The following is a 25,463-nucleotide window of genomic DNA, read 5'->3' as shown; positions in this document are numbered from 1 at the left end:
TGGACATTGAGCCCTCTGGATGCAGCCATCCAACCAGTTCCTCCACAGAACAGCCATCCATTATATTAAATCTGTATCTCTTTCAGAGAGAAGGATGGTGTGGGGGACTACGTCAGAGGCTCACAGAGGTATAGATAGATGACATTTGTTGCTCTTTCTTTATTCACTGAAATAGTCACTCCATTGTAGAAGGCCACTAGGTTGGTCAGGCAGGACTTGCCCTCGATGAAGCCATGCTGGCTCTCTCAAATCACCTCCATGTGCCTTCACATAACTTCTGAGGATCTGCCCCATGATCTTCAGAGATGCAGAGGTGAGGCTGACAGGTCAGCAGTTCACAGGGTCCTCCTTTCTCCCCTTTTTAAAAATGGGTGCAGTGTTTCCCATTTTTTGTGTTACCGGGGGCTTCACCTGACTGCCATGGCTTTTCAGGTATCATGGAGAATGGCTTGGCAACTGCAGCCAGCCTCAGGATTCTGGGATGCATCTTATAAGGTCACATAGGTTTATGTATGTTTAGGTTCCTCAGGTGGTCATAAACCTGATCTTCTCTTACAGTAGGAGGGACTTTGCTTCCCCTGTCTCCATCTTGCAGTTTATCCACTCAAGAGGTGCAGGAAGAGAGGTTGCTAGTGAAGACCAAGGCAAAAATGTTGTTGAGTACCTCAGCTTTCTTGTCTATTGTTCCAGTTTGCCAGTGTTGCTCATCAGGTGCTGTATGCTTTCTTTGACCTTCCTTTTCTGAATGATGTACCTAGAAGCTCTTATTATTACTTTTTGCAACCCCTGTCAAGTTCAGTTCCAGCTGCACCTTGGCCTTCCTGACTCCCTGTCCCTACACAACTGGGCAGTGTGCTTATACTCTTCCCAGAATACCTGTCCCTGCTTCCACTGCCTGTGCCTTCTTTTGCTTTAGTTAGACCAGCAGGTCTTGACTCATCCATGCTGGTCTCTTACATTCCTTTCCTGATTTATTACAGCTGGCAATCAAGAGCTGTTCTACTCTATGGAAAGCATCCTTAAAATTTGCCTGCTCTGTTCTGCTCCCTTGTCCCTGAGGGCAAGTTTCCCAGGGGATCCCGTTGACCAACTTCTTGAAGAGCTGGAAGTTTGCTTTCCTGAAAGTCAAGGTCCTAACTTTACTCTTTGCCTGATCCCTGTCTCTCAGGACTGCAAACTCCACCAATGCATGATCACTGCAACCCAGTGATCAATCTTGACATCACCAATTATATCACTTGCATTGGAGACCAAGAGGTCTAGTGTTATCTCCCCTCTGGTAGGTATGTGTATTGCCTGGCTTAAGAAGTTATCCTTAATGCATTCTAAGAGTCTCCTGGATTGAGTACATTGTTCCATGCTACTTTTCCAGCAGCTGCTGGTGTGGTTGAAGCACCCCAGCAGGAAGGGGGCCTATGAACACGATGCCTCTTGTAGCTGGAGTAAGATGGCTTTCATCTGATCCCTTTGATCAGGTGGCCTCTAGTAGGAGCCATAGACCATCCTTCTTTTTCTGTCTGCTGCCTGTTTCTGTCTCAGGGAAGGCAGAGCATGGTTCCAGCAGTCTATCTCAGACTCCCAGATGCTCCTTAACCTTTCCACTTCCTCTCGTAGCTCTACCATCAGGCTGAACAGATCATCTACCTGGTCAACGCCTAACACAGCTGTTCTCACTACTGCCATCCAATAGTGGTGAAAGGCTCTGGCACTTTCTCCAGCTTGAGACCTGGGTGGCTGTATATTTTTGTGAGAGCTCTGTCTGGGTTGCCACATCCATTCTGGTGAGTACAGAGGACATAAAGGTATGATGCAGAAGGCAGCATATAGCAGAAAATACATGTGTGTGCATGTGCACTTCAATGAATTAGAAAACACTGGAGAAAATCAAGCCTACCTATTTATCTTCATCCACAGGATATTACTTTACTGATCCAAACGGAGATGACATCAAACTTCATAACAGGGAAATAATGCAAGATAATGAAGCACAATATTCATCTGAGGTCACTGTTGCATGGAATAACTAACACCTCTCTTGTGTCATCCTGCTGCATCTGTCTGGCAAATTATAACCAGAGAGATACCAAGTGTACAGTGCTAGCTGCTTAAATGCACTTTGATGAAACTAAGTACAGGGAAGGTTCCCAGAGTTCGCCAGTTTTGCCAGACATAAACATTCGCTGCATTGTTAATCCCACTAATTTAATGTAAAGCATGAAGGTCTCCATGAGATTTATGCAGAAGAACAGCTGAAATCTATGATTAGTGTTGGCAGTAGAAAGAGCAGTTTCAGTCTGTTGGCTAAGGTTAATCTAGTCAAGGTACTGGGGAAATATTTATCCTTTCTGTGGTAGAGCTTAAAATACTATCAGTATGTAGTATTGCCATTAAGATAAAGTGCAGGAGGTTGAGCAGAAACAGAAATTAGCTGCTGACTTTCTGTTAAGACTTGTAATTTACAGGTTTAATTTTGCTGCTTCTTGCATCCATCATTATTAATTTATGTAGCAATTATAATAATAACAGCTTCACCTCCGGGTGCTCCAAAGACAGAGCTGATTCTAAAAACTAAAGATAGGGATCAATTCTCCATCTCACTGATGTTGTGAGATGCAACATCACATATGTATGCAGAGAGTGGTTCAGTAGGTAAGGAAATTGTACTTAGTCCATTGCTGGAAAGAGGAAGGGCGACATGACCAGCTGTGGGTTGGCTAAAACACTTGGGCTACGTTTGTATGAGTAAGTAAAAGACAACAAGGACCATTTTCTAGTCCTGAGCTCATATATTATCATTTGGTAAATTTTTTTTTCTTCAAAGCAGTTTACCTTACCCAAGCTGCTTATTGGGAATTGTCTCTGCTGGATACAATACTTCAGACTTTGCTAAGGTACAGTCTGTCAGACTCTAGAAACAGACTGAAACTTATTGAAATTGTTTGAAGATCTAGTTATCCATTCCAGTATAGAAAGCTAGCATTCTGGTAGGTGCAACTGACTAAGGCTTGAAAAGAAATTAGAATTTCTAGGGTAAATCAGAACAGGAGGAAAAAAAAAGTGTGTGTGTGGGGGGGGTGGCGGGGAGAGGAAGGGTAGTAGGGAGACATAAAGAAAGTTCTTAAGTATTTTACTTCATTTTCTTCAGTCTAAATAGAAATGTTTCATTGTCCTGAAGGGACTGAAGAAGCTTCATGGTTTTAAATGTCACCATCACTGATCTCATGTTTTCTGGATCAATACAGACTTTTTTAAAACAAAATATTGCATAGATTGTCTTAAAAAATAGTCTTTAATTTTGTTTTAAAAAGTTTTCTGTTTCAAAATACTTTGACTGTGTAAAAATTGTTTTTCATTGGAAAAGATGTGAATAGTTCTACAAACTGTTAGCAGAAGGTTAATAAGCAACATCCTTAATACAAATGTGGCTTATATTGGGCAGTCATTTATCTGAGGCTACTGATGTTATTAACAGTATTTGTTCCTGTATTTGGAAAGCAATTAACCAGAAAGAAAAGTATGCATTTTTATAATCGGGTAGATTGGAGGCAAATAACCTTCCCATTTGAGTGGATTATTCAAGGGAGTGATGAAGCAGTATGAACTCTGCCACATTATTGCATCTTCTCTCCCCTGGACCACCCTGCTGCATACAGAAACTGCCATTAGCTCAGAGGTGACTAATGCTTAGGAGCCCAGGTGGATGTTGCATTGCTAAAGCATACCAGTCAGCCCCTCAGTGAGTATCAAATGCAGTGCATATTTCCCAGTAGGGCTGCTGCTTGATAACCCATAGTGCAGCCATTCATTTTAATTCTTACTGTACTGGGAAGTTAAACTACCTCTTTGTAGACCAGTACTTTTTTTTTTTTCCATTGGAGGTGGAGGAATGAGAAGGGAAGCTGTCTCCTCCTCAGATAATATGTTATGGGAGGATACTTTTAAAAGATGCCTCTTGTATATTTTTTCCCCTTGCTCCTCTTTAATAGCAGCTCTGACACTGTGCCAGGGGATATTGTTTTTGAGGTTCTTTTCAAGGATGGGTGTTTCAAACAGTAACATGTGGCTGCTGTTAGGAAAGAAAGAAACGTAAGCAGAATAGAGGCTTCTCTTTCTGAACATAGGATAGGCTTTAGACTATCTAGAGTCATAGTGTTCAACCTGCGAGGAAAAACATGAGCCTGGAAACAGGCAGCTCATCTCAGAAGGCTGTTAACCAGAAATGACTCATTTCCTTTTGTCATGAAGATCACAGTATCACAGTATCACAGTATGCTAAAGATTGGAAGGGACCTCGAAAGATCATCTAGTCCAATCCCCCTGCCGGAGCATGAACACCTCGATAATGTTACACAGGAATGTGTCCAGGCGGGTTTTGAATGTCTCCAGGGAAGGAGATGCCACAACCTCCCTGAGCAGCCTGTTCCAGTGTTCCGTCACCCTCACTGAGAAGAAGTTTCTTCTCAAGTTTAAGTGGAACCTCTTGTGTTCCAGTTTGTACCCATGGTGTATTAACAGGAAGGACAGACATGAAGTAGTAAGAATCAGGGGAAAAGGCTCCCACTGAGTCTAAAGCAGGCAAGTTTCTTGTTCTTCAACTAAAAAAAATGTATTTAATTTTTAGAGATTGGCTGAAAAAAACTGAAATAAAATTTAACCTGCCTCTTGAGAAACAGAGGTTAGAAAATGCAATTCATACGTTTGCCATCCATGTGCCAAAGATGGATGTGCAGTAGGTGAAAACGAAGATCCAAACTATAGCTCTTTAAGGAGCTGTGCAGTTGTCCATTCCTTCTCCCCATGGCCTGACACCCTTTAATAGCAAAAGGAGTTTTAAGGCCACATGCCGAAAGAGGGTAACTCCCAGAGGCCAGGTCCTGCCATGAACTTCTGTGCTGGAGAGCTGCTCTTAACTCTCTGAGGTGAGCTCCCAGCAGCTCCCAGTCTGGACACAGAGTGATTAATATGACAGCAAAGCCATTTCACTGTGTTTCTTCATGACAAGATATTACCATTTCTGTTCTGATGTGTCAGGCAGGACTTTTTTCCCATTTCATAAGCAAAGCAGCATATTTCACTATTGACATGCACAGCATGTAGAAAAGGGCAAACTGTAAAAAGAACATTTAGACTTTGAAGTTGTCTTTTTTTTTCTTTCCCGTTCCCCACCCCCAGTATCTTTTAGTAATCTCTTTTCCTAAGGGCTGGGCTGAGGTGAGGGGGGAATATTACTAGAATTGCCTGAACTGACAGTTGCTTTCATTTTGCAGTAGAAACTACATGGATTTTTTAAACTTCTATTGTTATCAGAAGTCACCACAACTCTGTCCAGACCCAAGGTGCTGATAGCAGGCACTGCTGTGGTATAACTATTCTGTGAAAAAAAACCCTCTAGCATCGCATTAAAATCAAGAGGCTGCTGAGTTTCTATATGGTGTGTTTGTAGTTGTATTGTGTCCTTATTATGATATCATTCAGTCCCTTTCCACAAACACAAGCAGAGATGCAGGACTACTACCGTACCTTGGTTTCAGTCACTGGCTTCCCCAAGACCTGGAATTAATACCCACACTCAATAGGTTCACTGAGTTCTATCCTGGGCAATACAGACTTGAGCAGAAGTGAAATTCTGTTGCCTCTGGAAAAGATAAAAGCTCTCCTTGAGTTAGAGTTTATTTCAACCTAGAAAATGTGAAAAGCTAGGCAATATTTTCTACTTCCTGTTTCAGATTTTTGTGTTGTTTCTTACTCAGGAATTCATGTTTTCTTTAAAGTACATGTACACTCAAATATTTGAGGAGGTCCTGGGAGGCGTACACTAGGAAGCATGTTCTGTATCCTAGTGCTAACTCCTAGCTCATGATCTTTCTCATTCAAGGAAGTAAGTCTAAAAGGGAAAATGCCACTGTTTAAGTATTGCAGTTTTGGGATTTATGACAGGCTTAGCTGCTTTTTATCTCGCTCTGGTTCTTTCACTAAGCTGCTGGATAGCTTGAATTAAGTGTGCTCCTTCCCTTATTTCTTTAGGCGCCAGAGACAGCATAAAACAATGTCTTGGGTGAGATTTGAAGGTGCTCTTTTCTGTGCTTGTATTTCTTTCAGTGAAGGTTGAAATGTTGTAAATTGCTAACATCTGTGTTATGTGCCCTCTGCACATTCATAATCTGATGGGGATTTTTTTCCTCAGCTGAGTTCATCAGAATGACTTTGGCAGAAATGAGAGTATTCAATATGTCTTAAAATATCTCCCCTAGAAGGTAGTTAACCTCAGGTCTGCCTGCTCACTGTTCAGAGCTGATTGTGCCTATGTTTCTGCTTGCATACTCATTTTGAACCTATCCCATTACCTGCCTAACAAAGTGGGAGAGCAAGATATATTCAGCAGAGTCATTATGGGAACCACTTCTGCAGCTCTGTAAATAAGTTGCCATTTGCTGTGCAGACTGTATGTGCAGGGGAGAGGGAAATCAAATCCCGTATCTGATGCTCTCTTGAATTGATTAGACTCTCATGAGCAGGCACTTTTCTTTTTCCTTGCACCCAATTTCCACTTGCAGGTCTAAAGGTGGAGTCTAATACTTTGGCTAAAGGGCCATCTAAATTTCAGCACATCATATCTCACAGGTGTGATCTGCATCTGAACTAATACATGAGATAGAGAAACAAATATGTATCTACAAGGTTACTAAACAACTGTCATATTTTACCACAGTTGCGTGACATTTTCCTGAACTGCCCTTGAAAAGCTTTTGGGATCCCTCTGAATGGGAGAGCTGTATAAACAGCCTAATCATTTGAATTTTTGTATGACTCTTGAGGGAGACATATATCCAAATTCCAGGTAATGATGGTGGTTCTGAGTTTTAAACTTGTTTTGAAAGCTTTCTTCTTCTTCTAAATTAGAATTCTATTTTGTTCCACTTTAATATGACCCATGAACCAGATGGGTTGAGCACTGGGAAAAGTGTTTTGTGTCCTTCTTTCATTCTTACTCTTCCCTGTGTGCCACAGCTGCTGCCAAAGAGCTGGTTAGACCCTGCTCCGAATCACTGCAGCTGTTCATACCTCACCTCTTCATGCCAGTGGGACCTGCCTTTGCTGCCTCATAGAAAAAGCCTCATAAAATATTACTGTGGTGCCATGGTCTGTGTCGCAGCGAAGCACCATGCAGCCAGACATTGCGAAACAGACTTGGTCTGAGAGGTAGCCCTGCCCACGGCAAGCTGTTAACCTTGCAGCTGCTAGCACTAGGGAAAAGCTTTTGCCCTCAAGAAGCTGGCAGCAATATTTGGTGCCAGTGGAGCTTTTTGATTTATAAGCCCCACAGAATGCCAGAAACAGAATTTCTCAGCTTAATCATCAGTCCGTTTACATGCTTGTAAGAAACCACAGATTTCAGTGTTATATGCTCCCTCCCAGAGCAACTGGGTTGCATGGGAAATAGCATGCGGGTACTTTATTTTCTTCACGAGGTTGTCGTTTTGCTCCTGTGAAGTAATCCCTATCAACGACAAGTTGTAATAGAGGCTGTTTCTCAAGAGAAAGTATTCCTGCCATTCTCATTGATAAGTTTACTGTTAATCAATATTTGAACCTCCAGGGCTATGAAATCTGGTATTGCATCCTTGTTTCATCTTCTTTAATGGATGGATTATTTCTGTGTCAGCTGTGGATGTAAGTTTCAAGTGACCATCTGTGGCAATTGGTGTTATCCAGTCAATGATCTGCAGCACACAGGTGGTCCATAAAGCATCAGAAGGTGATCTGTATAGCAGTGGGAGTTGGAAGTGAAAATCAAAGCAGTCCTAAAGGCATACATAGTGACACCCTGCAGTTAGCAGCAAGCAGTGATGTACTAGCTGCATGCAAAACCATCTCATAGGCACAGGTCGATGGGTGCAGCATTGCCTGCTGATTTTTTCCCCTGCACGTTTTGTTGGCTCTTTGGTTATTAGAGAAGCTTGAGAAACATTGCTGTAAGGGATCTATTGGAATTTTGAAGGGTTTATTTTTATTGACATGACTATTTCAATGTGGGAAGGATGTTTTTACATTGTTGCATATCAGATTTGTTGTCAACTGATTTGAAGTCTGGAAGCAAGTATTTCTGGCTTTCCCTTGACGTGTCTTGAAGGGAGCTATCTGGGCATCTCTGGTCTGCTTGCGGACGGTGGGATACAGCTGTCTCTGTTTTACCTGGAAACCCACAAAGCTCCTGTGACTGCTCTGGCAGTACCTGAAGTGTGCTGTGCACACCATCTGCCTGGAGGCAGAGGATTGCCTCCGTGTGCATGAGCAGCAGTGACACTCCTGTGCATTGTGCTTGGGTGCGTGGTTTGCACAAGCTTTGCAAAAAATATGGCTGTATAGGTTTGCCCTGCAAGAGAGGTGTCAAGGCTGCCATTGACAACAGTTATACATAGTTGTGTACTGCCTCTGGTTTTCCAGCAGCCATGAGGACCCGCTGATCCAGAATGGCACTGTGTGCTGGCACGGGCTGTGTTCTTACCTGCTTTCCAAGCAGGAATGTGTGGGCTGTTTAGCACACAGTTGTATTCACAAATCACATAATTCCCATTACTTTCTAATTGCAAAGAGATATTTCTAGTGGTGCTGTGCTTTTCATCTTGGTCTTTCTCCGAGATTGTTTTCTTTTTATATAAACCAAAAATTATTACCTTGTGGGCCTGTGATGCATTGTGCAGTATTGACAGTCTTATGTGCGAGAGAATTATGAGAAAAAAAACAACACAGACCTTTGTTTCACAGCCTTGCTGCATTAAGGTGTACTTTTCTTTTTTTGTCTCTTAATTTTCACCTTTTGCTTGTATTCTAGTCACTGCATTTGAAGCTTTTCTTCACAGTTGGGAAGACTGAAAACCCTTTGTTCCCTGCCTGTTCTTTTTCTTCTTTCGTTTTCCTTCTTTCTTTTTTATCTTCCAAAAGGTGATATTTTTACATAATCACAGGATTCCAAGAAGATGAGCTTTCTAAGGAAACAGAAAACAACACTTCCCTTTATCAATCTTACATATTCTTGAGTGTCTTAATAAAATTGTGAGCACTGCCACAGCTCTGTGACTGTGAGACTTGCTCTCTGCTGACAGTTTCATTACTGAGAAGAACAAGATTTTTTTCTTGAAGTGCAAGGAAGAAAAACTGTGAAATAGTCTGCTGGTATTTGAATTTGGCTATCTGGAAAGCAATATAGGTAAGCCCAGGACATCCTGAAGTGCTACTTATGGCCTTCCTCAAGGCCATGTGATGGGAAAAGCTGCTGAAAGTGGTTGATTTTGCATTAAGATGAACAAGAATCCTAATCCAAAAAAATTATTTATATCATATAGCTGTATTTGAGAGAGGTTAGTTAGCCATCACATCATACTTGTAGAAAACAATATCTTGTGCATACAATGTTCTGAATAACAGATTCAGGATAAGCAAACCTTTGGGGACAGGTGGGGTAGCCAAATTGTATACCCTTTTCAGCCTGATAAGCTCCTAATAAAAATAATTTTACAGATCATGTTTTTAAGGGTGATTATTCCATTCACAGAGGTAACTGAGGCTCATTTTCAGAGGGAAGCAGTGCCAGCAGTGAAATCCACTTGCAGAGCATGCTTTAGAAATTAAGATATATGCTGCCTTTTGCATTCATGATTGGGTGGAAAGTAAGGCCTACTGTGTAGAAGAGAATTTTCCCAGGTTAGAGTTTCTGAGGTGAAAGGAAATAAGCATGGTATGGTTTGAAGGTATTGTGCCTTAGAAATGTTCAAGGATATTTTTCATTGAATATAGTTCCAATAAAACAGTAACGTGCTGGGTTTAGTAAAGCAAATTTAGTAATTTTGAAGTTTTACACCATTTTAAACAACATGTAGAAAAAGATGGAATGCTTGAATTTGAGTAAAAATTTAAACAGTGGCTAATTAGTCCTTTTTTCTTCAGAGTGGAGATGAAACCCCAAATCTCTCTAACTCATCCTTTGGCCATCAGGAATGAACTGCAGGTCTACCTTACTGGGGTTATTCTAATCTGCGCTTGCAATTATATTGCACAGGTGAATGATGCCAGCTTTTAACTTGCAGAAGCATTTAAAACTGGTTCAAGTTATTGTGATAAAATTTTACACTTACAAAGTGAAGGACTGCTTTTAAAAATGCGGCCATTCTGTGAAACTATTTTTTGTGAGTTCTGTCTTGGTTTTCATGTTTTGCAAAACTGTTAGCTTCAAATTTAAATCCTAGCTGAGTTACTCAAATGTTCTGAAGATTGCAGGCCTATGGGATTTCTAGACTGATATTACAGGGTAAAGGTGTAAAGATAAATTGAAAAAGCTTCAGGCAGGATCAGAGCTTGGATGATTGCCTTAAGGTTTGTCTTTGAAATCCTCCTGTCATTCTTCATCCATAAGAGTTTCCTCTTGTTAAGTGATGATTCTGAGTAGGGCCATTAATTTTGGCTTGCAAGTTGCAGACAATTAATCAAATAAGCAAGAAAAAAGTTAAATTATTATTGTTTGCAAGCTTTAAATCTCCTGAGTGCAAACACAGTCAAAATGTTGACTCTCTTGTGTGCTGACTCAGACTTTCATCTCTTCCTCTCTTGCTGGAGTTTTCTGTGACATATCTAGGTGTATGCTTTCCTGTTCATCTTCACAGGGTCTGGCCAACCTCAGTGCCTTGAGACCATCTTTTTCTATACCCTGGATACACTGTTGTTCACTGCAGTGAAGGGACTGTGGGTACGTTAAGAGCCAGTGGAGTATTGTGGTGCACAGGAATTTCTTGGGTTTGGAGAAATTGTGTAGCATCTTTAACATTCCCATCTACAACCTGCTTTTGTAACTCCCTTTATACTCCTCACTCCTGTGAGGTGCTCTTTGTGTTGTCTTTTCCCTCCTTTCCCTTCATAAGTGACACAGCATTTAAAATAGAACTTGAAAATCAATTTATATAATTTTTAGTAGTTTATTGGACTCATTCAGTGTGCACTTCTTAGTGCTAAATGTCTCACTAAGGCTCCCTTTCCTTTCAGGTTTTCACAGGGAACAGCAACGCTGACAGTGTGGTTCACCACAAATTGCTGCACTCCATGAAAGCCCGCTTCTTGCGCTTCATCCCTCTTAAGTGGAACGCTGGTGGTCGGATAGGACTAAGAGTGGAGGTCTTTGGTTGCTCCTATAGTAAGTAACTACATCTTAACCCACATTTTCTCAGAGCTTTCTCTTGATGCTGTCAGTGCTGTAGGGGGTGTCCAGCACAAGTTTTACAAGTGAGAATGTAATGCAAAATGCATAGCCATCATTTATTTTTTCAGTAGTTATTCTTGCCTTTCTGCTCAGGGATGTGCTCAGCCATCTAGCTCACTTGATGAAGCTTCCTCAGAGCTGAACCCACCACAGAGCTATTTGCTGCTTCTTGCAAGGTGCAAGGAAGTCAGATACTACAAACCTCCCACCCTGCTGGAGGGCACAAAGCTACTTCAGATCTTCTGCAGGGCTTTATTTAGGAATGGTGCTACCTTTTCCTTAAAGAGTTCATTTTTAGTTTTAAGGCAAGTTAACTAGTTGTTGGGGGAAGTGCTGCTCGTGACTTTTTAGATCCAGAGAGCAGAGAACTCATCTGCTGCTTTAACTGCTTTTGCATGAGTATCTCCTTTGGCACTCTTATTCGTAGCATGTGGTGATGATCCTCTAAGACATGATCTGCAGCCTTTGTCACATGAGCTTTAGAGCAGCTTATAAATGTTGTTGTCTCGGGGCATTTCAGCCACATATTTATCTAGGTGTACTGCTGCAGATGTAAGACCTATCACTACAGAAAAAATGTGAATGTAAAGAAAAAAGACCTCCCTAGAACAAAGCAAAAACAAGTCCACAAATGAGGAAACAAGTGGCCAGTATTTGTTTCTCAGGTAGCTGTGGGTTTATTTCCAAAATGGTAAAAATTGTCTTAAGACAGTGGTGGAGACAGGTGAGATTTTGCTGGGGACAGTTCAGGGGAATAACAGCATTTTGCTCAAAGTTCAATGTGGTGTGTCACAAGTCACCATAACGTGACGCTGCTGTACTTGTACATCTCCCCATTTAGCTTAGATACTCATCTGCTCCTGCTGGGTGCAGAAAAGGGGTCATAAGATAATAACTGTAAGAACTCCTCTTTGGAAGACTTCCTAAATTCATCTGAGCAGAATGAAAGAGCAAAGTGTCTTAAAACTTTTGATTCACATGATCCCATTGAACAGAGGTATAGCTCCAGGACTCTTAGTAGCCTCATCACTGCACTTGGGTCTTAGGATTGATTCACATGGTTTCACAGGAAGATCCTTGCTATGGTCTGTATGTACATCTGAATGATCTACTCAGCTTTTTTAAGTGCTGCTTCTCCACCTACTTCGGTGCTTGGGCACTATGGACTATTGTTCATTAAAGTATAAACCTGCAACAGCTTAGTGTGCATGGATAGTCACTAAGGAAAGAAACCTTTTCCTGGCCTACCAGTGGACATGGAAACTGAAACCTATAAATCAAAACCAGCTGCCCTTGTTGACATTATTCCAAAGTGGCTGCCTCATCCGTTTTCAAAGAGTTTTCTTGTATTAATGATAAACAAACCTCTGCAGTGACTAACTAGTACAGTACAAACAGAAGTGGAACAAATGGAACTCAAACTGAAGGTTGAAACTTTTGTAACTGAAAGTGTTTTGGTTCTAGTCCATGTGAAATACTACATGGGCACTACTTTCATGTCAGATTGTGGTTATATGTACTATGACACGAAGAAGATTTCATAGTCACTTGCAGGCTGTAACCTTGCACTGATATCATTTAAGTCTTCATCTTTTTCCTGTGCCTCTGCAATTACAGGAAATAAAAACGGTTGTGCAGAATTAAGGCATGAGATTGAAGCAAGCCAGAAAAGAAATAAAGAGATTCATAAAAGTTTTACAGAGTGTTGAAATATTTATTCCTTTTAGATAAATGTGCCATTCAAATTTCTCTCTGGCAAATTGCATATGCCAAGCAATACCTGTCTACAAGTTTCGCTTTTATAGTTTCACAGTCTTGGCTACTTCTAAGTCAGGCACTCCGGCACCGTACAAAAGATGTTTGATCATTTATAAAATGTCATCTTTACTGTTATACTGACAGAATATCTGCAGCAGATCCTGAGCTGGTGTACAGCTACATAACTGTATTTTGATGTGATGTCAAACAGCATACAGGCTCATCCACCACTTCCACTTCTGCCACAAGAACTATATTAATAATATGAAAAGAGTTTCAAATAAAATGAGGAAAAATGTCACTAGAGCTAGGCTGTTGGACAAGCCAGGAAGGAAAGAGTGCTAGAAGAAAACATATGTCCCAAATGTGCACAATCTCTAAGAGATAACACTTTATGTAGGGGTCTTTGTGTGTAAGAAAGAAGCAATGTGAGTCTGGGAGTAGGAAGTCACCTACCTGTACCAAAGCATTCAGCTGATATAAATTCAACTGTAAGAGCCTTATTCCCCATTATTCACAATTTTCTTTAAGACATTGGAAAGACTTAAAGGCTTCTATATGTAAACAAACCCAGAGTATTTGGTGTTAAGTTGACTGAATCAGAAGAAAGGATTTCTATCAGCATTTTAGCTTTGAATCCAGTCCTGAGGTATGAGAGAACATGTGCATGGCGAACACGTATGAACCAAATCCTGCACAAACGTACACGTGTGACTGCTGGGTCATTTCTACCTGTTAGCCTATTCTAGGTTGAAATTCAGATGATGCTGAACAGCTGGCTGTCCATTCCACCTTTTAGACAAATGTTGCCTCAGAAGCAGAAAACCTGATCTGAAAAGAGAGTTGATTTATATTGCTTCCCAAGGCAGAAAACTGTAGAAGTAAAGTTTTCATTTACAAGCAAGCTTGAGATCTTTTTTGTGTGAGTAGCAGGAGTCATTGTTTGACTGAAACAAAAGTCTGGGGATACTGGCAGCTTAGGCCATCTGAATTTCATGTGCTGCTGCATATGTGTTAAAACCCATCAGTACCTTGCTGTGATACATCAAGGTGTGCGGAATAGCCTGTGGTTCTTTGGATGGTCTCTGCTCACCTCAGCTCCTTTCTAACCCTGCATACTAGAGCAGAAGATGACAGCTGGAGGAGAGGTTTGTGGTTTCGCTACTGCTTAAGCATTTTTTGATTGCAAAGTTACGTGAATGTGACACTCTTGTGCCAGTGAAAGGCTCTGTTCTGTCATTTTTAGAGCATAACTGTCCTGTGCAGCATGCTCTTCTGGAGAGGTCCCAGAAACATCAACCTTGCACTGGCTTCTGGCAAATGCAGCTTGCAATAATGACTTTTTAGTAGGGGACATGTGGAAGACATCAGGTGTTGTAGGGCAGCAAACCCTCTGCCAGGACGCAGTGACAAAAAATACTGAAATATCGCATTAAAGATTATCTCCTATATGCAGTGGATGCCAAAGTGGCTAATTTAATGAGTTTGCACTGTGGTGTTGAATGGCACTAATTACCTTGCTCTACCTAGAGGGAATTTACTACTCCGAATTTGTCCCCAGCACTTCAAAACTTCTCTGTCAAGCCTTGCTTGTGAAGCTGACCTCTTCTCTTCTCCTCCCCCTCCCTCCACCCCCCCTTAGCCCTCTTTTTCTTTTTTTTACCTTTGATTTGTCTGCCAATTAACATTGTTTCTTTGGAGCATAAAACCATGTTTTTAGCAGTAAAGCTGTTTCAGACACGTGAGTGTGTTTGACGCTATCCCATACAGATCAAATGATTTTGTATCCCATACAGATTGAAGTTCCTGTGTGACAGGGCACTCCAAGGCTGTCGGTTCAGCTGAAATTCACAGCTATCAAACACACATGTTTTTTGTTGGGTGTTTTGTTGTTGCATTTTTTTTTTTTTTTTTACTTTCTGAAACATAAAGTATGTATTTAAATGAAAATTTATTACATTTATTTGAAATTCCTGTAAAGACTCCATCTAAGAAAATAGGTACTGAACTAGGAAGGATATTGTCTGGATTTGAAAACATACATTAATATTTCCTATTCAGAAAAGGATTTAGGACGAGTTAAATGGAAATTTCCATGTAGAGGTATGTGTAAGCTCTCACTGCCCCTTTACAGCAGTGGCTCCAGAAACAGTGTGATTATAGCAGATTAACCAGAACTGCAATAGAGGATGTTTTCAGACAAATGCCAAACCAATTGCTTTTGATGCTGGAGGTGGTGAGGGGGAAATTGGAATATCTTTCTGTTTGGGGAAAGATCTTGTTAGCTTAGTGCAGGGAAGAAAACCTGCTGACACAACTGCTTTTATAGGTTAAGATTTATAGCCACATCGAAGATGCTGATCATATTCTATAACTGGTTAACAGACAAAATGCATCAGCAGACTCTGATGTATGTGCAGTTATCAGGCTGGAAAACCATAGGAGACACAATGATAGAGCATGAGACAGGCTATCTTCTTTTGAGATTCGAGTTCTTCACTCGCAGTTCAGGACACTGATTTTTCATCTTTTGTGGTCATTGCTTCAGGGAATATGATCTGATGCGGTGCTTTTTCATTTAGTGATATTTTTACTAGACCTTTATTTCTCCTTTTTTTTTCCCCTTTCTTTTCTTTCTCCCCACCTTCCTTCATCCTCTCCTTCATCTTCCTATGAAATAGATAAGTACACGTTGCACAGAACCACTTGCCATCTGATGGTCGTTGACCAGTAGTATTTTTAACCAACTCTCTATAGTAAATACCCAAACGCTTGCTTATCAAGAGACATAAATCTGATACAGATAAAGCTGCGTAGCAGAACTGTCATGTCCGAGGTGCTCATCCAGTCATCCCTTGGATTGCATATCTGAGAAGGGTATGGAGAAGAAAGTCAAATTGCTTTAGACTCAGTCAATCTAGTAAGGCGTGACTAGCCAGGAAAGATTGTTTAGACCAGGAACAATCTTCCTTCCTCCTGTAGGGAATTAAAGCTTCTATTTGTTGATGCAAGTGCAAGACCAAAAGTTCTGTCTCAAATTACAACTGTTCATAGAGGATATTTTTGTATTTTAGGATAGCTTTGCCAAGTATATGCTTACTGTTTCTAAAATCACTAGGAGGATTGTCTTTGTAAATATAAATGCATATTGTTTCTGCTGCCAGGAGTAGATTGCTGAACAAGTAAACTGCATGCTTTCACATTGCTCTCAGCCTGGCTTCTCTCAGTATAGCTGGTCCCACAGGTTCAGCTGTGTGGTTACTTGCTCCCTTTTTATTTTATTTTTTTTCAATAGAAATTATGAATTTACCTGGTAGTTCACCTTCAACTAACTGCCTCTGTTTCTACTCACCCCCAGATTACTTTGAAGATTTTGTCTGTGCTAGGAAAGGAAATTCAAATGGAATGACATAACCAGCACCCCTGGGGCCAGAACCTCTACTGAATTTCAGAAAAGCTTGATGAATTATTTCTGAGAACTCCTTTACCTGTTCGCAAGTGTATGTACTCCTGCCCCATGTACTTGGCACTGGTGAGGTCATGCCTCAGTCACTGTGGTCGCCTCCCTACAGGAAAGACCCTGAGGTGCTGGAGAAAGGCAATGAAGCTGGTGAAGGGTCTAGAGCACAAGTCTTAGGAAGAGCAGCTGAGAAAACTGGGGCTATTTAATCTGGGGAAAAGGAGGCTCAAGGAAGACCTTTTCGCTTTCTACAACTACCTGAAAGTAGTTGGTGGGGTGAGGTGGGGGTTGGTCTCTTATCTCAAGTACCAAGCAAAGAGTTGTCAAGCATTGAAACAGGCTGCTCAGGGAAGTTCTGGAGGTTGTAGATGGGGGTTGGTGGTGGACTTGTGGTTCTAGGTTAATGGTTGGACTCAAGGATCTTAATAAAGTCTTTTCCAGCCTAAATGGTTACGTACGTATGTACAGCAGCGACATCTGTTTGACTTGCTGGTCAGGGGAGAATAGCATGAAAGAACTGTGTTTTGCCTAATATCACTTTTGATGAGTTTTGTAGACTTGTTGTTAAGGACAGTATAGAAAAACACCCAGAATGAATGAAGTCTATCTTCAAGGAGTGTAAGTAAATCAGAGGGCAGTGCAGAATGAAACCACATGTTGTATTTTAGTTTTTTATTCCTACAGGGTTGCCAAAACTTACAACACTTCTGATTCTTGTGCTCTCGCTGCAAGTGGATTATGGACATGAATGGACTAAATAAATAAGCCAGTTTTCTGGAGTGACTATGTTAGAATTGTGCTGTATCTTTGAATTTCTAACAGGAAGACAATGATTTGTTGTTATGCAAACTGACAGTAATGATTTTTGGCTGCCAGTGTTAGCATTTACTTGACATATTCCCGTTTCTTTCAGTGCTGTTTATTGGCCAGTGTACTCTCAACTGATAATTAGTGGAGCAGAACCTTTCAAAACCAGGTTTTCCTCTGTGTTATTCTCTGTAAATGTCAGTGGTAGAACTCTTCAAGAATTGTGTGTTATGCTGTGACTTAGTGGAGAACAAAGACTGAAGTGTGAATTTAGACTGGTTGAATGCTTGGATTTCAAGAAGGAAAAGAAGAAAGGGCTGCTATTATGGCAACATTGAATCACTGCTCTCTTACATTATCTTTGTTTTTGAGAACTAAGAGGAAAATCAACTTTAACTGGAAAATATACTGGAAATCAAATACTAACTTCTTTATAAGCTGTTTCCTAATTCTTGCCTGTGTTAAAATGAAACTATGATAACACTTGCAATTTACTTTAAACAAATTGAAGTGTTTAATGTAGCTAGAAGAAGTTCATAAGAATGAAACTATGAATTTAATTCCCTTTATAGAAACTGGCAGTCAAGGTGTCAATAGAGAGAAATCGGCAATTCTGAAGGAGCTGTTTCTGAATGCCTAATTCAGAAGTAAAAAAAAAAAGAAAAGCACAGTAAAAGCAGGTGAACTGAATACTTTCATATTCATAATGCTTCCTAAGATAGCAAATGGTCCACATATGATGCTAAACATCATGTTATAGTTCTGATATGACAGATAAGAAGTCGGTCTTAGTTTATTCTGGAGTGAATTTTTCCCAGGGTTGAATTTCTTTATAGTTTTATTCTTACAAGAAATAATTAGTTACCTTCTGATTTGGAATGCAATCAGTTTTGGAGTGATAGAATTTAATTTCAGATTTAAATAGTGAGCTCCCTACAAGTTTATAAGTCTGCTGTCAAACTTCTGTACAAACTGTCATACTGACAACCAGAAGTTATTTATGTTAGTTTGCATGGTAATAAATCATTAGCAGGTCTTTTTCTTTTGAACTTACAATAGTTTTAATTGCAAACCTCTTTAAATCTTGGTCCAGTTTAAATTTAAAAAAAAAAAAGAAAAAATAGAGGAAAAAAGACAATCCCTATTATTTCTGGTTTTAGAGAGGAGCAAATGAAACTACCATCAGTGCTTGAAAGGATAGAAGAACTCTTAAGGGAGCTTAGGTGACTTAAATCACCAACTTTAATCACAGTGTAGTTGCTGGCCTGGAAATCTTGATTGTTTTGCATACGGACATTTCAGTTTATAAAAGAAAATGGAAAGCTGATAGCTGTAGATTATCATTAAAATGTGGTTTGCAAACAAAGGTAATCTGTGCTCTTTCTTCTTGATTACTATGAAAATTTTTTTGTCTTTAGACATGATCAAAGTAGTTACGTAGCTTAATAAACCCTTGTTTAGACTCTTCATCATGTGGTGTTCTTGAATTTTAATATTTTTCATCACAATAGGAAATACCAATTGACAGGCTTGTTATTTACAAGTGCTAAATTGCTTTTGGATAAAATTGGAATTGAATTTACTTATGTCAGTCACATGTTTGAATACAATATATTAGTTCAAAAGTTATGGTTATATATGTGTATATAAATATTAAAAAAAAGTTTTGTGTTTTTTTTTTTTTTTTTCTTAAAATACTATTTTGTAAAGCAAGGAGTACTGCAAGCTGCTGCTGCCAAAGGAAATATTAATTGCAACTGAAGAATTAAAAGCCTGTTTTCTATCACAGTGATTAGGTTTTAGAGGCTGGCTAAAGAGGAAAATATGTTTCTAATAGGATTTTCACAGGTATATTATCAGTTTAGATGCCCAGTTCCCGTGAAATCCCATCAAAAGCTTTTAGAATTGATATTTGGCTATTTCTGCCAGCTTAGTCAATATGCATGCGGAAAAATGCTTGATATATTCCCATCTCAAATAAGCAGCCAACCCTCAGAGGCCAAGATGATGCTTGTTTAGATGCAAAGGTGGATGCAGGCATGGCAGGCACACAGAAACAGCTCAACAAATGCTTGTGAAGCTACAAAACTGGGGTGAGAACTGAAGTGTTCAAAATAATGAATAACATACTGGGTGTGTTTGAGGCAAACAGTAAATGTTATGAGGAATGTTCTGAGATCTGAATATGGTGGAAGGCACCTGTTCTGTCCTAAAAAGTTGAGTGAGAAAGCAGTCGTGCATGAGAGAGAGGAAGACAAGTGCAGAGAAGTTCTGGTTTTATCCTAGTGTTCCCATTCCTCACATAGAAAGGGTGAAATATGGTTGCCCAGATGCCACATACATCCACATATTGACTAAGCTGGCAAATACGTCCTGTGGAAGTATGCTTCTGAGAAAGCCTGACTGCAAGTGATATTTGAAAAGATCCTGAAAAAACACAGTCCCTCTCCCGGTGTACAACTTTTCATTTTGCCATCTTCTTTCTCCCAGAGTCAGATATTGCCGACTTCGATGGCAGAAGTTCACTCCTCTACAGGTTCAATCAGAAGCTTATGAGCACATTCAAAGATGTGGTCTCTTTGAAGTTCAAGAGCATGCAGGGGGATGGTGTCTTATTCCATGGAGAAGGACAGCGTGGAGACTACATTACCTTGGAACTTCAGAAAGGGAAGCTCTCCTTGCACATCAACCTGGGTAAGGGTCATTAGGATTATTGGTTCACATTTGCCGTAACAAGGATTAGCTTGGTTGCTTTTATAAATTCGTTATTGATATTAGGCAGTATCTAGAAACTCCACCTGAGATCAACAAAACATGCTGTGTGCCTCAGGCAGCTCACAGCTTAAAAACTTATCAGAGAAGGTGGTAGGGGAAGCAAAAGAAAATAGACTTTGCTGATGTCATGAAGGACATGGTGCTTAGACTGCCAAAGCTGTTTTTAGTAAAAGTGAGAGATGTAGCATCTAGAAATGTACTGTATTAGCAGGGACAGATCTCGGACTAGCAATTCCAGGACACTTTAAGAAGTTTGGCCAGAGCAGAAAAAAGCAGGCAACGGTGCAGTATCTCAGTCCACTGTTTATGACTTCTTTTAATTCCCAAAATCATAAACTAGTGGGAGCAAACTAGATGTACTAAAACAGAATTAATAGATATTTTTTCAGCATTTTTCCCCTTATGCCTAATTATGTTTGTTTTAAATATCAGTAACAATTTTCCAAGCTCTTGGATTTCATTTTTACATAAGCTCATTGATTGTTTAGTCTCCAACTAGTATTTTCTTTCTTTGTTCATTTAGTTCGTTCAAGCATAGAAATGATAATGCAGCATTTTTATGATTTGGTATTCAGATGTTACTTGAATCAAGTAGCTACATCCCGAGTCTCTTAATGTCTCCATTGATTTGCCTTCCTCTTACAAATGTTTCATACTAGGATAAGTGTACAGTATAGTTAAATACGTTGTGTTACCTCTTCCAAAGAGATGCTGTTGTGAATGCACAACTTGACAGACAGTTTTGGAGCATGTGTTATCTCCATTCTGCTGGAATATGAAAAAGAACACATACTCCCTTTCAAGGAGAGGCTTAGAAGTGTTCAGACATGTAGCTAGCTGGAAAAAAGAAGAGTACTTGAAATTACCAGGGTTAGAGCCTAAATATTTTTATGACTCTTGATATAATTCCTGGAGATTTAGGCCAAGTTTAAAAATCTATTTGAGCTGAACAAAACACTTGTATTCATGTTGCTTCACTGACTTTTGGCTTTTTTTCTTTGAAAATGGACTGGTGCATTTTTCTTGTGAAAATACAGAAATTACATAGTTGAAACAGAAGTGTTGGGAGTGGTCCATTAATGTGAGTGAACAAACAGGAGATATATGTGCAGGCTGAAGGTTGCTGTTGAAACACAAATTAGTCCTCAAATGAATAATAGAATCAAGGGCACAGGCAGAGCAGCCATCCCCTACATACTGCAATGTGGGGAGCAGCATCAGGAAAACCTCTTGGTTCATCACAAGTATTTCAGGGGAAAAAAAATGTGTATGTGTTCATGTGCATATACATATGCATATGAATAAGAGGCCCATAGAATCTAAAGCAAGTTTTGACAAGGGTGTGTTTCTGATGGGTAGAGCTTCAGTTTGCATCTTTGTACTCCCCTTGAGTCACCATGCTTCAGTTAAGGGCTTGGCAGTAACTCTGGTGTCTTCTCCCTGTCTCTACCCCTTCAGGGGACTCCAACCTGCACTTCAGTAACAGTCACACATCTGTCACCCTGGGCAGCCTCCTGGATGACCAGCACTGGCACTCGGTTCTCATAGAGCGCTTCAACAAGCAAGTAAACTTCACAGTGGACAAGCACACCCAGCATTTCCGAACGAAGGGAGATTCAGATCACTTGGATATTGATTATGAGGTGTGTAAAGCCCTTTAGGTTATAACCTGGGAGAAGAGGCTGAATTGGTGTAAAATGAATGTGAAGAAAATTAACCACCTTATGAGCTGTTTGTTTCAGCAAAGATCTTTTCTTTGTTTAGTAGTTCATTCCAAGACAGCTGCTTTCATAGTTAACAAACATAAGACTATGTCAGTGCAATTCTGTATATGATAGTCTCAGAAAATGGCCAGTCTGTGGACAAATACACATTAGATTATGCTTACACTTCAAATTATGGCCAAGCTTGAGCTAAACTAAAATATATACCCTGGGTTCTAGTTAAATCTTCTGGGAGCAACTGCACTTATCTGTACGGACAGGTGCTGTGTTACCATCTCCAGTATGATTTCAATTAGATCATTCTGTACCATCCCTGTGTCCAATTGACATGACCATAGGGACACCAGCTCTGAGTTGTGCTTCTATCCAGCCACCACTTGCTTGGATTACACCTCTCCATGTAGAGATAAGCAGGTAAAGACCACTGTCTTCCCATTAGGAAGACTCTGAACATGACTGTCAGGACAACCAGCTCTGATGCAGGTCCCTTCACATCTATGGTTGTAAAGCAGAGCATCCTGGTCTAGGGAGCCAGAGCAGCTCAGCTAAGGGAGAATGGAGCAGAGAAACAACCTGCCTGCCCATAAAACCTGAGGCTTGTGTGCTCCCACGTGATGAGGCCAAGGTGTGTCAGAGTGCAGTTTGTATCACTTCAGCATATTTCAGTGCTCATGGCTGATGGACAGTAAAAAAACACCTTAAAAAACTTTTACATCATCATATCTGTATGCAAGGCAGCTCTTCATCTCTCCCCCTTCTCCAATGCACACCTGCGTGCACGTTATCCATGTTCATTTTTATCCCTATGCGCTTGTCTACTGAGTCGTGCTAGCCCACAAGGCACAGGGTCATGCTTGCACAGTCAGAGCCATCACCCTGTCTGGATGTGTTGAGTTGGCATGGTTCATTGCTTAAGAGACTACAAATTTCCCCTCTGCACTTTGGATTTATTTCTCTGGAAAGGATCAATTCCCAGCATGCCCAAGGGACAAAAGCAGACAGCCCAGCAGTGGCATGTGCCTGCTTTCTGCTCTTCCCATGTTCCAGCTGAAATTCTCTTTGCATTTCACAAAGCAGGGTAGAGAGAGTGATATCTGTCCCCTGGCACTGCTCTACCAGATCACGAGCACATTTAGTAAGGATAGCACATTTGAGAGGTGAGATTCTGGAACAGCTTCAAATTGAACTTAGTAAGGGCTAAAACTGTAACTGCTTTTAAGATGGAGTTGAGAAAAAACATCTTTGAGTGATCAGCTTTCCTAATTTCAAAGTAATACAGTTCCTTGCTTCCAGATACAAGATTGATGCCAGTTAGGGAAAACTCTAGCTCCAGTGTAATTTGCAGAAAATTCTTCCAGATATTCCAAAACAGGGAACATGGTAGAGAAGATCTTCAGCTGGTATAAATCAGTAATACTGCTCACCTCCATGTCACTCAATCTTGGCCCTAGTGCTTAATTTTTCACACAATGTGTTTTCTTTCCGTTTACACTGAGGCAATCTTTCAATTGAACGTTACAGCAGTACAGTCTACTGAAAGTTTATCTTGGCACACTTTAGGGATTAAAGGCCTTGATGAGTAATAAAACTATTAGTTTGATAATTAAAATTATTACTAATCACAAAGGAAACTGTTTTCTTAATAATGCAGTGGCATAATTGATAGATTTTTCTTTTGGTTTTGAAACCCAGTACAGCAGGAGACTGAAAGAATAGAACACGGAAGAAGGAAAGTCCAGTGTGTTAAGGAAGAACTAATGATTCTTTCTTGAAGAAAATCATTGCCAATAAGAAAACTGAAAGTAATGTAAAGTAGGAGTCTGTTTACTCTTTATTTCTCCGAAGTGATCAATTAGTACAACTGAGATGCAAGTTCATTAAGGACTTCTTTTCAAAGAAGTGCTTTCAAGGTTATTCAGGAAGGTTTCATTTGGTTATGTATCCCAGCATGTTAGTTGGAGTGGAAGTTAAAAAATTATGAATTGCTCTTTATTTTTGTAATAATGAGCTGAGGTGAGCCGTTAGGAGTCATGACAGAGGAATAAGGCTGACCAGGTTCCCGCAATAATCACTGCGTAACCGGTGCCACACAGCAGCACTTGCCCTTGCTGCAGTGGATGCTGCAGGATTGCAGCACAGCTTCTGATGTGCTGGAAGCACTGTGAAGTGTGGTGGCTGCAGGATCTCAACTTATACTGTATCACTCACTATGCTGATGGCTGCGATGGCAAAATGAATAAAAACTTAAGGTACCACAAGTAAGACTTTGCCAAAAAGGCCAATGGAGCTTATGAGAAATCTGTCATCTAAAATAATTATGCTCCAATGATTTGGGGAGGGATTTTTTTCTTACAGTTTTTATTCTTCCAGGGCCTCCATTCAGTAACAGGCTGTAATCTGCACAATACTAACATCTTTCAGTACTCGTACAACAGCACAGCATTTTTTTTTAAATGTGTAACCTGCGTAACTTTTCCATTACACTGCTCAGTCCATGTGCATATATTGGAAAGACCAAACCACAGGGAAATTTAGGGAAAACCATTGCAAGGTGCAAATGGGGTAGTTTGTGTGTGTGATAACTACCCTCAAGTCACTGAAACCAGAACTGTCCAGATGCATGCTTTGTGGAAAGGGGTGACTCCAGCTCAAGGCAAATCCAGTGCTCTGTGGGCGGGAAGAGTTTATTCCCCCATTGCTCAGCAGTTCCTGATCACTGTGGTCTGCTTGGTGTGTGACAACTTCCAGGCCTGTGGGGGCTATGGACTGGAAACCATTTGAACATAACCCTGTAATTTGGGGAAGGGAAGGCTGGTGGTACTAGGTTGGTGAAGTGGTGTGTCAAGGCTCTTTAAAGTTGTTTCCAAATTAGTGAGCTGTCTGTGGCAGCAGCATTTCTCCAATAGCTGTAATGCTGTGTGGCCTGTAATTCCCCTGTTGGGCAGCCAAGCCCTGCTTTGTGCTCCAAGATGATGCTGTTAATGTGACCTGTCTTTGGACAGCTGGCTGCATGGAGTGGGGCTCTGCCCTCTTGCATTTAGGGTGATAACTAAATACTGTTCTTATTCCTTCCAAAAGCTCAGTTTCGGAGGGATTCCTGTCCCAGGAAAACCAGGAACCTTTCAGAGGAAAAATTTCCATGGATGCATTGAGAACCTTTATTACAATGGAGTCAATATTATTGACCTAGCAAAAAGGCGCAAACCTCAGATCTATACTGTGGTAAGAGACAATAATGTATGCTTGCTTTTTTACTCCCATGATGTTGGTGCTGCTGGGTGCACTGAATGAGTGGAGTTCAGATTTAGTTAGCTATGGGCATAATTAGCTTGTTAAAATGATATTGCTGAGGCTAACACCAGCCAGCACTGACTGCTGTGGTGGGAGTTACTGAAAGACACATGTGGAAATCAATACATTATTCTGACTTTCCAGGTGCATTAGAATTTGTTTGGAGAAACTTTTAAATTCTTTTCCCAAGGTTAAAATGTGTCTTTTTGGTAGCTTGATGGAATCCATAGACACTTGTTTTTTTCTGATCAACTCAAATAAAAATCTTATTTTCTGAACAAGTGTCCATCACTGTTGTGTGGTACAGTAGTAGCAAAATTTTATTCTGCTATTTGAGTTGGTATTATAGAGAAGAATAAATGTTTCTTTCAGTTTTGGAAATATTTTCCATTGTGCTGCT

The 25,463-nt window shown here is 40.4% G+C and overlaps 1 protein-coding gene and 1 long non-coding RNA gene across 3 annotated transcripts in view; both read left to right on the top strand.

Annotated features, from left to right (window-relative positions):
* Positions 1-25,463, top strand: part of LOC133273976 (uncharacterized) — a 929,536-nt gene that overhangs the window by 752,597 nt on the left and 151,476 nt on the right. The window lies entirely within an intron of this gene.
* The window catches only part of CNTNAP5 (contactin associated protein family member 5), a 299,193-nt gene that overhangs the window by 129,070 nt on the left and 144,660 nt on the right, over positions 1-25,463 (top strand). For both annotated transcript variants that reach the window (XM_061462659.1, XM_061462576.1), the window contains exons 5-8: positions 11,035-11,182; positions 19,764-19,967; positions 21,507-21,691; positions 24,851-24,994. In XM_061462659.1, the coding sequence (XP_061318643.1) occupies positions 11,035-11,182; positions 19,764-19,967; positions 21,507-21,691; positions 24,851-24,994 (681 nt within the window). The remainder of the gene's footprint in view (positions 1-11,034; positions 11,183-19,763; positions 19,968-21,506; positions 21,692-24,850; positions 24,995-25,463) is intronic.

The sequence above is a fragment of the Pezoporus flaviventris genome, unplaced genomic scaffold (assembly GCF_033815535.1).
Source record: "Pezoporus flaviventris isolate CSIRO_AGI_PZ_B2104156 unplaced genomic scaffold, CSIRO_AGI_Pfla_v1 ptg000001l, whole genome shotgun sequence".
Lineage (NCBI taxonomy): Eukaryota > Metazoa > Chordata > Aves > Psittaciformes > Psittacidae > Pezoporus > Pezoporus flaviventris.
Note: the sequence above shows the minus strand (reverse complement) of the source record. Positions and strands in the feature narration are given on the sequence as shown.